The 16676-nt window shown below is 38.6% G+C and overlaps 1 protein-coding gene across 1 annotated transcript in view; it reads right to left on the bottom strand.

The window, feature by feature from the left end:
- Positions 1-16676, bottom strand: part of ADCY2 (adenylate cyclase 2 (brain)) — a 209993-nt gene that overhangs the window by 14683 nt on the left and 178634 nt on the right. Inside the window, exons 17-20 of the mRNA XM_009883800.1 lie at positions 14824-14943; positions 9175-9359; positions 7789-7873; positions 1654-1812 (exon numbers count right to left, since the gene is read on the bottom strand). Of these exons, the coding sequence (XP_009882102.1) occupies positions 1654-1812; positions 7789-7873; positions 9175-9359; positions 14824-14943 (549 nt within the window). The remainder of the gene's footprint in view (positions 1-1653; positions 1813-7788; positions 7874-9174; positions 9360-14823; positions 14944-16676) is intronic.

Consider the following 16676-nt stretch of genomic DNA (forward strand, 5'->3'; position numbering starts at 1 on the left):
TGCTGCCTGTTCATCAGCAGCATGCTTTGGCTTCCCTTTTCTCCATACAGCTGCATGCATAACATTCTAAGAGAAGTAGTATTCTGAAACAGACTATTCACCCATTAAATTAGTTTTCATCTCAAAATTTGGTTAAACAGAAAACAATACACATAAAAGCATATTAACATCCATGTTTGCAACTAAGGGAGACATGGACAAATTTCAATTGAGTATCTGTTGACTTAAATATCCACACAAAGAAAACAATGGCTTGATCTGTCCTAACATATTCTTAGGTGTGTACACATACACACATATACAATGTCCTTTAAGGCTCAATACATCCTTGCCAACATTGAAACAAATTTGAAGACATGGCAGATGCTGGTATTCCTGAACATTATGGGGATTTGAAAGGTTCTTCCCTCTTCAAAAACTGTGTTTAAAGATAAACAAAACAAGAAAAAAATTTTTTTTAAGGGATGCCACTAAAACTAGGTCAAATCATTTTTACTTCAGCTGACATGATAGATAGGAGAGCTCCCGCACATGACAATTTCTGATCTTCACTAAATTTACTTAAGCTCATTTCAACCTAAGGATCTTGAGGGGTGACAATATAAATCCAGTTGCCAATGCAAAGGTGAGCAGATGGCGTTGCTCTGCTGGGGAGCCGAGATGGAATAGCACATAAATGAGAAAGCAATCTCCTGATGGTTTGCTGTGTTTAATGCCTGAACTGAGAACTGGAGTAGAGCCAACCTGGCTTCCAGCCAAGGTCTTCACTGGATTCAAAGGAACCCCACAGCAGTTTTCCTTCGACAGTAGCTACCAAATGAATATTTGCAGGTAGTACTAAGTACTGATACAAAGTACCGATTAGTACTCCTTGATGCAAACCACAGTGAAAGGGAAGGCATTCTCCTTTTTGACTCAGGAAATAAAAAATGAATCCCTAAAGCTGCCCTCTCCCCTCTTTTCTCAGTTTTGGAACAACTCTTCGGTATGCACAAGTAATGAAAACTATTGCATTTAAGATCTGTAGAACTGCTACTCTCTAAATACTACTCTTTCTAAAATTTTTCATCCTCTTTTGCTTTATTAAAACTGTGAAACAATATTAGGAGCACATCTAATTTCTACCAAAGTCAACAGGGGTCTTTTGGTTGACTTTTCGGGTACTTGGATTAGGTCCATAAGCAGCGAGTAAACAGGTAATTCAGTGTTCAGAACCTCCTTCTAGAATTAACATAGCCGCTGTTTCAGGGAAAAGGTTAATTTTCATTCCAGTAAGCAAGGTCTCCAGCCACCAGAAGAAAATTCAGAACCTGGATGCAGCTCCACTCTGATCACAAAGAAAAAAAGTATTTGAATGCATATGATTTAAATTTAAATCCGTGTTGATTCAACCACCCCCTTCTTCATTCTCACCCTTTTTTCCCCTCCTCCGAAAGGCAGGGTACATTGCCACTTAAGATAATGTCACATTTTTTACTTCAAGGTACGGCATTCAGTGCTGTAAAGCAAGTCTTTCAGGTAGGTGAGGGGGAATGAAAGTGACTGTATATCTATAATCTCACTGTGTGGACCTACTGTTTAAATCAGCATTGAGTGCTATTTCCAGGATACGCTGCTTTCTTACAGAGCAGAGGATATACAGAGATGGCTGACCTCATTCTTCAAGTTTCTTGCCAGGAAGTGTTCAGCTACGTGGGCTGGAAGCACATTCTCCAGAAGCACCCGATTTAGGTTCTCCATGGTTTCGATCTCTTCCCGCTCTTTTTTGAACTTGTTCTTCCACAGGAAGTCTAACCTACAGTAATATTCATTCTGTTACAAGAGGACACAGAGGTAAAGAAACAATAGGCATCTTGTCCTGATGGAGTACAGGTTTAAGAGACAAAATAAGCACAGTACACCACCCCTACAAGGCTATTATTTGGCCACTCAAGTACAATTACAGATCACAGAGAAATCAAATGCCAATCACACACTATGTGACATACATTTCATCAAACTTACAAGCCCCCCCCGCCCCGCAAAAAGGCCCAGGAAAAAAAAAAAAGGCAAGGTGCTTTAAACAATGAAGCTGTATTTATTTACTCTCAGGCTTTAGTAGAAATTCATTCCAGAAATCAAACACCGTTATGGAAACAATTTACAGTTTTATAACTTAATATGGTGACTTATTTATCTGCAGTGTAGAATTTCACTTAGAATAATGGGCATTTCAGGAAGACCCGAACTTTCACCAACTTGAACTTCTGTCATGCCATCAGCCTGGTAAAAAGTGGGCAGTACAAGAAAAAAGCAGTCTGTTGATATAATATGCCTTTAGTTTATCAAATCATTATCAGGTTGTCAAAAATGGCCCAGTCAGTTGGGCCAACCCAGTTCTGGGTTTTTTTTTGTTTTGTTTTGTTTGGGTTTTCTTTTTGTGTTGTGGTGGTGCTGTTTGGTTTTTGTTGTTCATTTTTATACTGCTTTCTATAATACTGTCTCCTTCTTTTCTTTTTGTCCCAGAGTTTTCATAATTGTTTTTTAACATCCCCAACAATAACAATAATTGGAACTACATGGAAATGTATAACATTCCTGGAATAACAGCATTTTTGGAGATCCAATTTCATTAAAAGGAAGCTGAGAAATGAATAAAAATGCATTTGTTTTGGAGCTCTCGCTACTTCTTTTCAATATTGTGAATGTTTTGTCATAAATTCTATGGCATTATTTCTACAGTGAAGCCTCCGCTTGCCTGACTATCTCATTTGAGCTGATATAAATCAAGAGCTATTTCAATGTAGTCCAGTGGTTTAACGCTATCATGCAGCCTCAGTGAAGACTATGTTATTAACCAGGAGAACATGATTATGATGACAATCTTATTATAGAAAAACCTAAAAATGCTAGCTAGTATCATTAGCAGTCAGTGAGCATTCACATCCAAATGAGAGCAGTCCTTCTGATTGGACAGTGGCTGTCACAGTTCAAAATGATTCAGAGATATTTTGTTGAGACCACAGCCAAAGCTAGAGCAGAAAGTTGAAATGAGGTATTAAAATGATTTGGCAAACTTTTAAATATGTCTATTACATATTTATACATCCAAGATCCCTACATAGATGATAAATTCAAATGCCATCAATTGTATTAATGCAGAAAAAATACAATAAAAACCTGGGATGTCAAGTTATTTGCATAAATTGACAAAAGCAAACTGGATGCCTGGCATAAAACTGAAATTAGGTATCCATACATTGTGCCAACTTTGTATTGAAAAGAAAAGGTGCTAGATAAACTGAAGTCTTCAGAGAGATATATTTCTTTTTTAAGAGCTAATATTAAACAGATAATTTATTTTTATAAAATAAATTATTTATTATTTATTGTGTTATTTATTGAATGAAATTTAGGCTGCCACAAAAAATGGCAGAGAACTCAGAAATCACAAAAAAATAAAGCAGAACATATTCTACAGTTCACTTTGAAATTAAAAAAAGTCAACAAATCATATTTCAAAATGTCTGTTTAGACTTTTAAAAACAAAAAAGCACTGACTTACTAAAACTCACTTTAAATCATGCTTTTTTTTATTTGTATGGTCTAGCCAATTTAGTATGCACATCGTTAAAGATCCTGTTCAATCTTTGTAGCCTTGCAGTCATATAAAAACCAGGGTTGTTTCCTACTTTACCTGTTATCTCCAGAACCTTTTCAACATGTCAGAATGAAAATATCTCAGAATGGCCCTTATACATCTGCAGGCACAATATCCTTGAGATACAAAATTTTCCTTCTTCACATTATGCTGCTTTACTCAACAGCACTTCCCAGCGGGCGAGCATGGCGGACCACCCAGGGAGGCATGAAGGACACTGCATTCCTGCAGGCACCACTGAGCAATTCCCTTCCTCCAGGACAAGAGACTACCATGCACCTCTGCGAGGCAGTGCAACGCAACCCCAGAGGTTCAAATCAGTGGTAACTTCTTGGGCAAAAGCAGTTAAGTGCAACAAAAACTGATTCATGTCTCATGTTTATCTATATTTTTAAATTCTAGTGGAACACTCATCTAGATCTATTTTCAATATTTGTCTCAGTGGGGCAATGAACTAATTTTCATCACTGAAAGAGTGTCACGCAGAAAGTCAAGATAAGGAGCTCAAGAGTAGCTGCCTATGCCGTAGGTGTCTACAGTCAGGGGAGATGAATGCTATGGCACTCAGCAAAGGAAGCACTAAAGCAGGTAAGATCACTAGAAATTAAACCTCAGTTTTCATTCTGGTGAGGCAGCTAAGGAAATTCCACCTCCCAGCCATTACAGCAAGTCTGAGAAACTGTCTCAACATGGAGCACCAGCAGAAGATGTCTTAGAATACATTAATAGGTTGATCAAGAAGAGGTCATCAGCTCTGAAGTAACCAAAATGAAAAGGTGCACGTCTGAATCTTGTGGTGGATAGCCTGATCATTCAAAACAGCCACAGTGTCAGAGAACTTACAAATGGTAATGATCTTTGGAAAAGAACTGGGGTGACCCTGGGAACAATACAGCAAGCTACTTTGGGGAAAAAAAAAACCAACTATGCTAAGGAAAAGAGCTATTTAGACATAATAGCTAAAGCTGATATAATGGGGAAGAGTTGACACCTCTCCTGTAAACATGCCTCCATTTGCTACAAAGAAGTCAATGCGTGTGTGAATAGGAGTGAAGTTTCAAATAAATTTTTCATTAAATTCTTTCAGAAGAGGCTCTTGAAAAGACTACATTATCTGAGAAGGATCCTCTCACAGAATAAAAGCTCACTAAAAAACACAACAGAGACTACAAATAAACAGTTTTCATGGCTGAGTGAAGTTGCCATAAACATCTGAGCAGTAAAACAGCCAATGAAGTTCAGTGTTGATAAACACAATATAATCAATCAGAAACCCCAAAATATTCACCTAGCCTACAGAGTAATGGGATACGTGTAATTTTAGGTACTGATGAGGAAGGAATTCACAGGCTATGTCAATACTGGTTATTCCAACTGGGCCATGAGAGAGATTTAATGCTCAATAGTGTTTACATGGGAGCACGCTTCTTACATAGTCTAGCCCATACCAACCTGCATTCTCCCGGGCAATGCCTGAGCAGGGTGCAAGAGTCGCCATTCTCAAAGTATCGTCTGCCTGCTGCCAGCCTATTTTCAAATAACTCTAATAGCATGCCTGCAGAATGAAATGTGTAACTTGATCTAAGTGCCAGGGAATGATTGTAGCCTATGCTGGCGTGACTTCTGGCGGCTTACCCCATCCTACGCTCATTCTTTTGGCACAAGCATCGCTGCAACCACACCATAAAACTGGATCAGGAAATAGATCTGGCTGAAACCCAACCATTTTTCCAGGGTTAATTTTTAAGCCAGACCATTTCCCTATTTTGGGCTAATATATAGCTCCACAGGCAGCTGTGCAGTACAAGTGAGGAGATACAAGGATAAGAATGAGAAGCTGAGGGAAGGCCTCCTTCTTTCTGTAGGGATGCTGGCTGTAGAGCTAAAAGTATTAGCTGGACCTGAGAATTAAGTTGGATCATGTCACATGTAATGATGCACCAGCTCTCCCTCTCTTCATCCCCATTCAACCGGAAATACACATTCCCCCTCCTGCTTTTGCATCAGGAGAGTCATCTCTCTGACCAGTGGTGAGCAGGTTCCCAGAGCTAGGCTTGTAGGAAAGCATTCACTTTTTGTTTAGGTGAACTTTCTGGTTACTCACTCTGGGGATAGAAGAGCACCAATGCCAGTTTAAGGGAAACGGGAAGACCACCCTTTTCATCAGTGGCCATTATCTTTAGCATTGGTAAAATAATCAGATATTAAGAGAAGAGAAAAGACGTTATTATCTGCAAAGTAGAAAAATGCAATAGCAAACAGAGAAATTACTTGTATATTACCTTCTGTGGAAGAAGGGTAATGAAGAATTTTACTTTGCCTACACTGCCAAAATGGCTCCAAAGCATTCTGCAAGTGCCACTCAATGAAAGTGGCAGGCAGAAAGTTTAAAAACAAACAAGAAGATGGACATCTTCACATGACTTTTTATCAAATTGTGAAATTCATTTTCAGACATGTTGGGAAGACCAGGATGATAAAATGGGTTAAAAAGGGGTCAGACAGTGTAACAGAAAGCAGAGCAACCAATAGCTATTAAACACTGCCACAGAAATGCCGACTGGCAGAAGGCGGGAAGCATACATACCTGGAAGGGTTGCTCTATGCAGGTTCACTTCCTCCCCTATTCTTTTCCCGAGCATTTGCTACCAGTCAGTATTACTAACAGTAACTTAAAATGGCAGGTCTTATGACAGGTATGTACTAAAAATTAGTCCATAGCATTTTCTAGTTATCAGTTAGACTTTGCTTGAGAGTGTTTGAAAACACAGAGGTTTTTTTTCTCCTTCTTTAAGGGAGAATAAATTAGCAGAAAAATCAAAGGCAACAGACTGAAGAGCTACAAACAAGTGGTATCATGACAAGGATCCTGGACCTACAGATCTGAAAACAAAGACTTTTTCCATTACAGGATCATTTTTCAGTTGCTGTGACAGGGAACAACACATGCACGCTGCTGTCATATGCAAAACAAACTTTCTTGCTGATGTGACTGAACCCACAAAGAAATACTCTCCTTGCTCAGTGAAGCTGACGTTCCTTCTCTCCTTTTTTCTTTGTGTCATACCCACAACCTCCACCTGACACCTTGGTTGACGGGGGCTAAAGGTTCTCAACTGGTGAGATGAAGTATTTATCCCTTTTTCTGAGTGGAAGTAGCTGTGCTCCAGCCCCACTCTCTGCTACTGTCATCAGATGAGCAAACTCTAATATGGTACTGGCAGCAAGGCAGATGAAGAATGTTATTTCCTACGCAAGAAGGATGTTGCCTGCTACAGCAAATACTGAAGGAGCTGCCAGATAAGAATTTTTTCTCTAGTAACCTGCAGGGCCTGCTTGGCAATTTAAATGACAGTCATTATGTTTCGGGGAATTGTAATGTACATGAGTGATTTAAAGACAGGACGGGATAAGATCCTTCCCGGCGCTGCAGGCTACGGAGGTACAGGCTGTTCATGAGATCTCACGCGGATTGCCTCTTCCATCTCAGAGCCCTGTCTTGTGCACTGCATCATTCCTGGCACAACTGGCTGGAACTGTAGCTTTTAGCTTTGGAGCATGTACAGACCCAAGGATTGAGAGAGGGAACTGCCATTGCACCTGCCCTCAACTTCGTAGAGGGTGAGACCATTGACATCACGTTTGTACTGAAAAAGCACAACTGGTGTAATAAAAACAGTAGTTTCCCGTTGGGTCATAGTTTTAGTGCAACTGTGGCCTCAGCATGTGGTACACGTCTGTGTGCATGCTACATTGTTTCTGTGTCTGCATCAAATGGTAATAACTGTGAAGAAAATAGCTTGTAATTAAGCAACTAGGGAGACAGCAGATGGATGCAGACAGATGGGAGCACACTAGGAAGCTATGAGACAATATTGGTCAGCATGACAAGCAATAGTTACAGCACACTATCAGCATAATGTCTACAGTCTCAGTGACAGTTATTGGTGAGTTTTAAGGGCATACTGGAAAGTAATAAAGAAAATAGCTTTTTAGACGCTTCTGACACTCCTTCGCAAAGGCGTGGGGCAGAACGGAATAAAGGTGTTTGTCAGAAAATCTAAAAAAATGTTGGAGAAGGTGGGAGGCTGAATGTGGAGGCTGGCAGTGTGTCCACTGATGCAGATGAAGAGAAGTGTGGATCTTACCTGTCTACCCAAAACCAGTAATGTGACGAAGAATATAAACAAAGAAATTGAGCCCATTGTCTTCAGGTCTTTCAGTATTCCTGGCCTACAAAATAAAAACATAAGTAAAGCAGGATGCTCAAAAGTTAAAACAAAATTACTTTAGCACAAGAATAAGATGACAATTTATACTACTTTCTGGCATTTAAATAAGACCATTTAAATATGATATGCTTTATTATTTGATGAAATGTTATTATTTCCCTTATGCAGCTTTAATTACTTCTACTACATTCTGTGCAAATGTGCCTACATTTTGAAGTCCAGTAATAAGATGAGGATTTATTAAAAACAATATCCTGGTTTGCTTACAAATGGAGAGCATTTGTTGCTTATTCTATACAGGCAGATTAAAAAGAGATTTTTTTACATAGTAACACTACTTCCATAATGGAGAGCTTGACCATATCCAACAAATGCAAAGAAACAGAAACTAAAGCACCTAACTCCCAAGATGCTTTTTCACCTCAGAATTATAGAAGGCACGAACTAGATCTTGTACAGAGTTTACCAAAAACATAAAGACCTGGGTTTGTTTATTAATCTTTAGATTTAAGAGCAAAGAAAACATGCACTCGTTTTTTAATTCAGATGCTTTTCTGTGATTGTCTCCTTGTCCTAAAGATCTCAAGCAGTTTACAGCACAGTAAAAACGATACTGAAACCCTACTCTGAATATTCAGTTTTTCTGTTGTGGCATATGCACTACACACTCGCCCTACAGAGAAGAGAATCACCTCCTTGTTTTGAAAATGAGGTAGAAATTACATGTGTCCAGAAAATATTTTACACAGCAATACTCAGAATTAGGGTCATAATTTTGGTCTTATATATTATCACCTATAACAAAGATTTCAGCAGTCTCACTGAAAATTTAGCATACAAATTTTCAATCACAGCAAAAAAATCCAAACTTTTGCTCTACTATTTTGTTCAATAGCTAAGACTGCATTTGCAAAGTTTTAAGACAATGTACTAGTTCTGCGGAAGTTGGTTTTCTTTGGCTTGCAGCAAATATGCTTTAACAGCCTTAATTATGTTCAGCCTTAGGCCTTAACAACCTTAATGATTACTTCTTCCTAATGTCCTTTATTAAAAAAATGCAAATTAAACCATACTCTATTTCCTATATGTGATTTAAACACCTTGCCCAGACTTATTTATTTTTTTCTAATGCTCTGAGGTGTGACATCAAATAATATATTAACTGTATCATGACAATGATTTTAAATTGTGACTTGTAGATGATATAGTCAAACACATCATAGAAAAAAAAATCTGTTCCATGACATAAGAACTGCTGTAGGTATACTATTCATTTCAGAAGGACTGGAGTTATCCACTTACCTTCTAAGAGGTGCCATTGCATACATAAATTTGCTGTAGTCATCCAGCATGGGCCCATGAGTGTGCAGAAGGATAACATTGTAGCCCACCAATGCAATCAACATTATCACCATTTTCAATTCATAATTTATCCTCAGGAAAACAGAACAGGAAATGAGTCCTAATATGCAGCTGTATATAAAATACTGGCAAAGAAAAATCAAATGGAAAATATTTAGAATGTGGGTCTTGAGTAGGAAATCATACATAATAAAATGATCAGACTAGTTTAAAAAACAAATTATTGACTGACCACTTAAGCATGGAATCTATCACAACTTGGGACATCATGGTTTACAGGCAGTCAACAACAACCAAATGCTGGTATTTAGTAAAATAGACCCTTTTTCTTACTAGGCTCCAGTTCACCCAAAACTCAATATAATCCAGACTATGCTTCTAATTTATGATCCCTAGTTTTCACCCTTCGTCACTGTTGATTTACTGTGCAGAAGCGAGGAGTGCCTATTCATGGGTCACCACTGTTGGTGTTGAAGTCTAATGCAAGAGCCTACTGCCAGCAGACTGACAAAAGATTTATTCCCGTGCTACTATACGTTTTTCACTTGTGCTTGAGTTCAATAACTACCCTGTATGTATTACTAGCATAAGGGTCAAGGTAAAATGTCTAAGGATCTGAAAACAACAATTTCATTGCCTATATCTGCAGTATTTATAAATTGATGCATTACGCAGTTGTTATGAACCTCACAGATATGCAATTTTACAAACCCTAGAAATAAAGCTAAGATACGAAGAATAAAAAATTATTAACATGGCCTATGCATAATATAAATGTAACAAAATCCTTCTGTCAAATCCTCTTGAGTTATGACTACATACGAACACATTCAATTGTTAAAAAAGCCTTTTCTTTCCTGTGTCATACATATCAACAAAAACATGTACGGTTGAAGTTAAATTCCCGGAAAAATATTTTCTCTGGATACTTTCTGAAAATGGACTAGGGCGTCAAAATTTATGCTAAAACAGGAATAATACATTTTCACTAGAATCATTATCTTACTCCTTAACATACAGCACCTTTGCCAAAGACACTTCCTGAAAATTACAGTCCTGGACCTTGTAAGGAAGTTATCTTTTCTGAAACTACAAAGGATTCTATTTCTAGATGGGCTATTTTCAGACTAGTGTTGTCTTGTTGATAGCAGTACTTTTGACAGAACCTGAATCACTGTATACTAATTTTGGAGGATCGCTAAGAAGAATAATTTTCACAGCACCCATCAGACAGAATTGATCTGCCATCTGAATCTCTGCTGTTACTGTAATTTGCTTGCAGATCTGCTTGAAATAAGACATAGAAAGAACTGCTGTTCAGAATCACCAAAACTAAAACTGCTCTGATGGCTTCATTCCACAGGAGGTCACAGTCCAAATTCAGTGTTACGTAAGAGTAGCAGCATCTATTTTTCAGTCTGTAAGGCATTCCACTTGTGAAATTAGTTTTCCAACAAGAAATAAGCAAACAAAAGGCAGTCTTGAATCCACAACTGGGTGCAGTTCGACAAAGGCCAAGAAACTTCCAAGCGGAATAGACAGTCTCTGTTAGTGTTCCATAGGAATACATAAACTAGATTGAAAATCTTAGCTAAGATTTCAAACAAGGGTGGATGGATCAGAGAAGAGTGTCACAGCCACACATTAAAGAATGTAGACTCCGATACTGTGTATTGCAATGCAAGATTCCAGTAAGCAACAAGCAGATCTGGAAATGAGTCTGTAGGCAACTCTGCTTGAACAGCCACACCAGGTTATGCAGCTTTTTTTTGAAAATGCCACCTTAAATTAACCTTTTCCCAACTGTATCTTACAGATATTCAAGGCTATTGCTTCTGAGTGCTCAACACTGCAAACAAATTTTTCCATTCCTGTCAAAGGAACTGAAATTTCACCCTTTTAATAACAGAATTTGCAAATTTTAGTAGATGCTTGAAGAATTGTAGCTCGAATCCTTTCTAACCCTTTCAGCTTTTCAGAAAAAAGGGCTTGAAAAAAAATTGGAGGAGGAAATGCAAGACAAAATGCTTCAAAAGATACACTGCAGAGGAATAAAGGCAACTGATACTCTAGCTAGCTTCTCTGAAGGATGCATGCAGCTACAAAGCTGGCAAGACACCGGAAAACAGTAACAACTTGGCTAAGGAACAGTCAAAGCAGCCATACAGAAAATCAGGACTGGTGGAATAACTGTCACATGTGTAGCATGAGAGCTCTGGTCTCTGTCAAAGCACAAAAATTGCAAGCTGTCAGACAAATGGCAGCCTGGGCCAAGCGGACTGCTCGCACTTCATCAAATGAACGTGAACTTTCCTACAGAGGAATTAATGCCCAGCTGGGAAAAAATTACAGCTTTTGTGTGCAGGTACACTGGGCTTGTTTCTTAGTGAGGACCCATTTCAGGCGTGTTCATCCTACACCTCCGTACAACCGACTGAAGAATAAAAAGGGCTCAGACTACACAGGCATTGAGGCCTGTTCCAAGGCAGAGAGTTGCAGTGATACCAATCCTTTGCAGTGACCCTGACCGAAAGATCAGAGCATGCTGAAGAGTTGGCAAACCACATAGTGGTGGGGCTGAGCAGGCACAGGTCCATGCTGTGCTCGGCATCCCCCTTGGCCATGGGATAACCTCAGCCAGCTCAGCCAATTTATTGCACCCATGGAGCCTGCAGGCAGCTCCCACTTGGTAGCGGTGGTGATGCCACCTGGGTGGCCTCGACTTCATCTAACAGTGCAGCAGCGAGTTCTCATGGACATCGTCTTTGTCTGACAGCAGAAATGATGAATAGAAATGTTTCCTTTTAAGAAAATCCAGTAAAAGCTGAGCAGAGGAAAACGCCGGGTAACCATTCCACAGATGAGGTCTGCACCACACGCCGTCCCTGACTGGAGGACCATCCGATGCTGCACAACTCAGAGTTCCCAGCATCCAAAGGGATGTAACTCCATCTACCCTCCCTTTTCTTCCTGTGCTAGTTCCAATGAATGGTATTTTAACCAATACCTTCCAGAGTCTGAGCGCCTTTCTTACTAGGATCACAGGCTTAGTGCCTTGCACCAGTGCGCTACACCCTTAGGATCTTATCTCCAGTCCAGTGTGTTTGGTCTCTTCTCTTAAAATTTAAGATCTACAGTTCTGTGGTTATAAAGATCTTTACTAAAGTAAAAAGGGATTCTATGCCAATATGTCTATGAAGAAAAACTTGAAGATAAAGTAGGTTTGGAATTCCCTAGTCAAATAAAGTGTATTCCAAAACTGCATCTTTTAGAAGTCAGTATTATGACTTTCATTTATTTAACATGTGGAGATGGCAGCACTGATACCACACTGTATTTTATCACAGGAAGAGAAATGCACGACTTGAAATCTCCCAGGCCTCACTCCTATTATATGGAAACTAAAGAAGCATCATAGCAAAACTAATCAATAACTAAACACAAGCAAAGTCCCTAAAACTTACTGTATAATCTTTCCTAAGTCTTTAAAAAGAGCAAGAAAGCAATCAATACAAATTGGAAAAGTTATTTTAGGGGGTGGAACAGGGGAGGAATCAGTATGCTTCAAAATGAACTAAATTCTATGGGGCTGAAATAATGAAAAAATCAGAGATTTTTATCCACTCATTTTAGATGACATAGTCAATAGATCTGTCAGGTCCACTATCATAAATCACAGTAAGTTTAACTGCATGAATAAAGCTTAAAGCTAACACACAGATTCAAAAGACTAAATTTTTAATTTAAGGAAACAAACATTTGTCAGCTTAAAGAGTCAATATCTCATTCAGTAAAGACAGAATCATTTTATTTCCAGATTAAAAAAAAAAAAAAAGATCGAAAGTATTAACTCCAAAAGAATTTTAGCTTTTTCAAGCTAGAAGTTATGCAGTGCCTGAGGATGAAAATTATGTGCATTTGAGAGCTGTTTAATAAAAGAAGTGAGGGAAAATGTGTTTAAAAACTTTAGCCAACCTGACCTTTTCATTTATTATTATCAGAAGTGGCATTTAAACATAACATTTGTGCCAATTTATCAAAGTTTCTTTGATGAAAGAATGCATTTCAATAGTTTAAGATCTATAAACCACTAATCGTTAAAAATGTGCCAATCATGTGAAGAGCTGACAAACATCTTAGTTACACACGGGAAAACAAAGGAAAGAGGTACACAAGTTTTTTTGAAGAACTGCTACATCTTAATAAGAAGTATAATTTATGAAAACTGTATCCTTCAGATGCTTGTTGGAGAACTTACTGGTAAAAAAGAAAACAAAATACCTTTAAAGATGTTCAAAACTATAACAAGTAATACAAGAAAGATGACTAGAAAACCTGAAAAATGAAAATGAAAAAGCAAAACCTGAAAAATTAAATGAAAAAGCAAACCCAATTGGAACAATTTATTTCTGTGTGCTTCTGAGTGTGAACATATGCAGAGGCGGGGAGAAGGACTGTATCGCATCTTTGACAACAAAGGTAACTTGATGTCAGGGCCAAAAGAAGATGTAGGCACCTATCCATACCTGGTGGTATTTAGTTAGAGAAATTTAAAAATGAGAAACAGAAACTTATGCTCCGCTGTTGCTTTATCAGGGAGATGCTGAAAGTTCTTTAGTGCTGCAGTTACTGCAACTGTTTGTTTGGGTTTTTTTTCCAGAAGAGTTCTATACATAATTAACATCTCGCTTTTGTATGTGCCTAGGATTGTTTAGCTTGACATACTGAATAGCTGTTTCGTGTAAAACATATTGGGTGGAAATCAGCACACACCGTTCTGGTACTGGTCTCATCAATTCTGCATAGCGATAATCTCCTTTCTCCTCTCACTGCCTCCTACTTATTCACCCAAAGACTATTGACATATTTTGGCACAATATACAGCTTGTTATGTTCAACTGCAGGTCTTTTGTAATTCCTTTGAGAATCATTCCTCTCTAGGATACAGATCCCATTTTTTGCAGGCATGTCCTTCCCTATCTTCTTGCATGTGCTGCTGTGCTTTTGTTCATGCTAAGACATCTTCTTCAAATCAGCTGAAATTTTTTAAACTGTTTATATAGTGGTACCCGAGTGTTGTATTTCCACCCTCTCACCTCACCTCTTAATCAAATATGCAATGACAGAAGTGTGACGATCACAGATTTCACATTTACTGCCAGGCCAATGATGGAAGTTGAGTTGAGGTGAGTACGTTCAGGTCTACCACTGGTCCTTGTGAAACCCGTCTGCCGACCCACCTGGTTTTCTCACTGACAGCGATGTGGAGCTTTCAGTGCACAGTCTGCTTTGCAGTTGTTGTGTGTTCTCCTGATATCTCGTAAAGCCCATTTGTTGGCATGGGTGAGATACGCTTCTTAGTTATCAGACTGTTTCCTGCTTTTTAATCTGACATTCATTAAAACCTCTATTTTCAGAAGTACTAACCTCCTTTAACTTCCCACTTTCTTCAAATGCTGTTTCAGGTGCTTTTTTCATGCTTTTGCAGCAGTCTTAAAAACTGGTGGGTGTTTAACTTCAAGCAGATCCAGCAACAGTCAATTTAGTGTAATTGTTGTAAACAAACAAAGAAATGTAAAATGAACTTACCGGTAGGAAAAAACAGTTGTTTTGTATACACCACCGTGTCTGATTACTTGAATTAGGAAAACTTGCGTTTGATGAATTAAGAACTGAGGGAAAAGCTTTCACAGCATTATCCAGGAAAAACTAGAGAAAAACAACATATAATCCATTAGCTTGTCAGCTGTTTAAGGTCAAAATAGAGAAGAGAAATGCAGAAGCGGAGGAAGCCTTGCCAGTAATCATTTAACTTTGGTATTTCAGTGCAAATTGAAATAGAAAAGGGAAAATGACATCACTTGATTACTTGTTCCTGCATGCTCAAACAAAAACAACTTTGTTAACCTCCATCTGACACTCTCCATTTGAATAAAAGACGAAAGGCTCTTTGTTATGTTACTTTCATATATCAAAAGCTCACACACGCGAGAGACAATGATGAAATAAATTCAATATGAATAATTCCTGGGTTTACTTCAGCTGAACCTCCTATTTAAACACAGGAAGAATTAAAGAAAGAGTAAGAAGTTTTTACTGAAGTTGATGTACACAGATGTAATCCTTCTCATAACAATGACAATAATATTGGTACTAATGTTATTGAAACAGAAGAGTGGAACTAGTATCTCCTGGGTCACCAAATTCAGCCAGAGGATGTCACAGGTAGCCACCATCATACAGTACCCTTTGTTGTTATTGATCCAGTGCTTTCTTAACAAGTTAGATTTGACTATATTAATTCCACTGCTTTGAATCTCACCACTTAAACTGTTTCTAAGTTTAACCAGTATTCATGGCCAGTTCCCATGTTTTTTTTCTGCCTGTTCTAATCTCACCTTTTAGCTTTCAGATAGCTCCTTTCTCTCCCTAGTATTTACGCTGACAACATTTAATGCCATCTCAGCTTTCACTATGCTCAGCAATGTTATGTTTTTCTAGTTTATTCCCAGAAAACAAGCTCTTCTTTCCCCTAATCATTCTGGTAGTCACCCTCTTTCAGTTCAACCTTCTGGGTGAGCAAAACTGCAAACACACTTCCCAGATTTTATCAGTGAGTTGTGCAATAATATTAATACTAATTCTGCAGAAAGTCTGTTTTCATACATCCTAGAATGACAGTTCCCTTGCTTACAGCTACAAAACCTCAATAGCTCACTGTACCCCATGCAAGTGGGGCTCAGACAGATCATGAAGTTCTATCAGCTTAACACATTGCTGCACATTGACATAATCCCATCCAAATGTGAGACAGTTTTCCTTCATTGGGGCTCACTTAGCTAAATGTGATTTATACTTAGCATGAGTTAAGAGCAGTCACATGGGTGGTTATTGTGATTCAGCTGAGTTGTCATTAAACCCACATAATTAATCAAAATCCTGAACTCATCGCATCTCTACCCGATGAGCTTCCAACTTGTATCAGAGTTTCTTGCCACTGATCTGTCAGACCAACTATAATCTTGCACTCTCTACTACATTTCATCCTAGTTCTTTTACTCAAATCTTCAGCTGACTTCTTGCTTTCTAATATCCCAAGCCTTCCCTCACAGACATTGCCTGTCACCTTAATTTCATCAGCAAATTTCACAGTCCCTCTCATACACTGTATATGAAAATCCACACTGGGCTGACCATTGCAGAGCTCCACAGTTTTCCTCCCTCTCACCCATTGTTCTCTGCATGTAGCCAGTTTGTAAACCACCTCTAAATTCTTTCCCCATCCCTGTCTTTACCTACTGCCCCAGAGAAAAACTGCTCAGTTCACTCAGAGTAACCGAATCTGGATCAAAATGGTTTACTGATTTACTACCTGACACTAGATCTGGTCAGCCACAGTTCTGTGTAGCCAAGTCCTGGAAACTTCCACGGATGGAAACCCC

Source organism: Charadrius vociferus, unplaced genomic scaffold (genome assembly GCF_000708025.1).
Source record: "Charadrius vociferus isolate BGI_N301 unplaced genomic scaffold, ASM70802v2 scaffold103, whole genome shotgun sequence".
NCBI classification, from domain to species: domain Eukaryota; kingdom Metazoa; phylum Chordata; class Aves; order Charadriiformes; family Charadriidae; genus Charadrius; species Charadrius vociferus.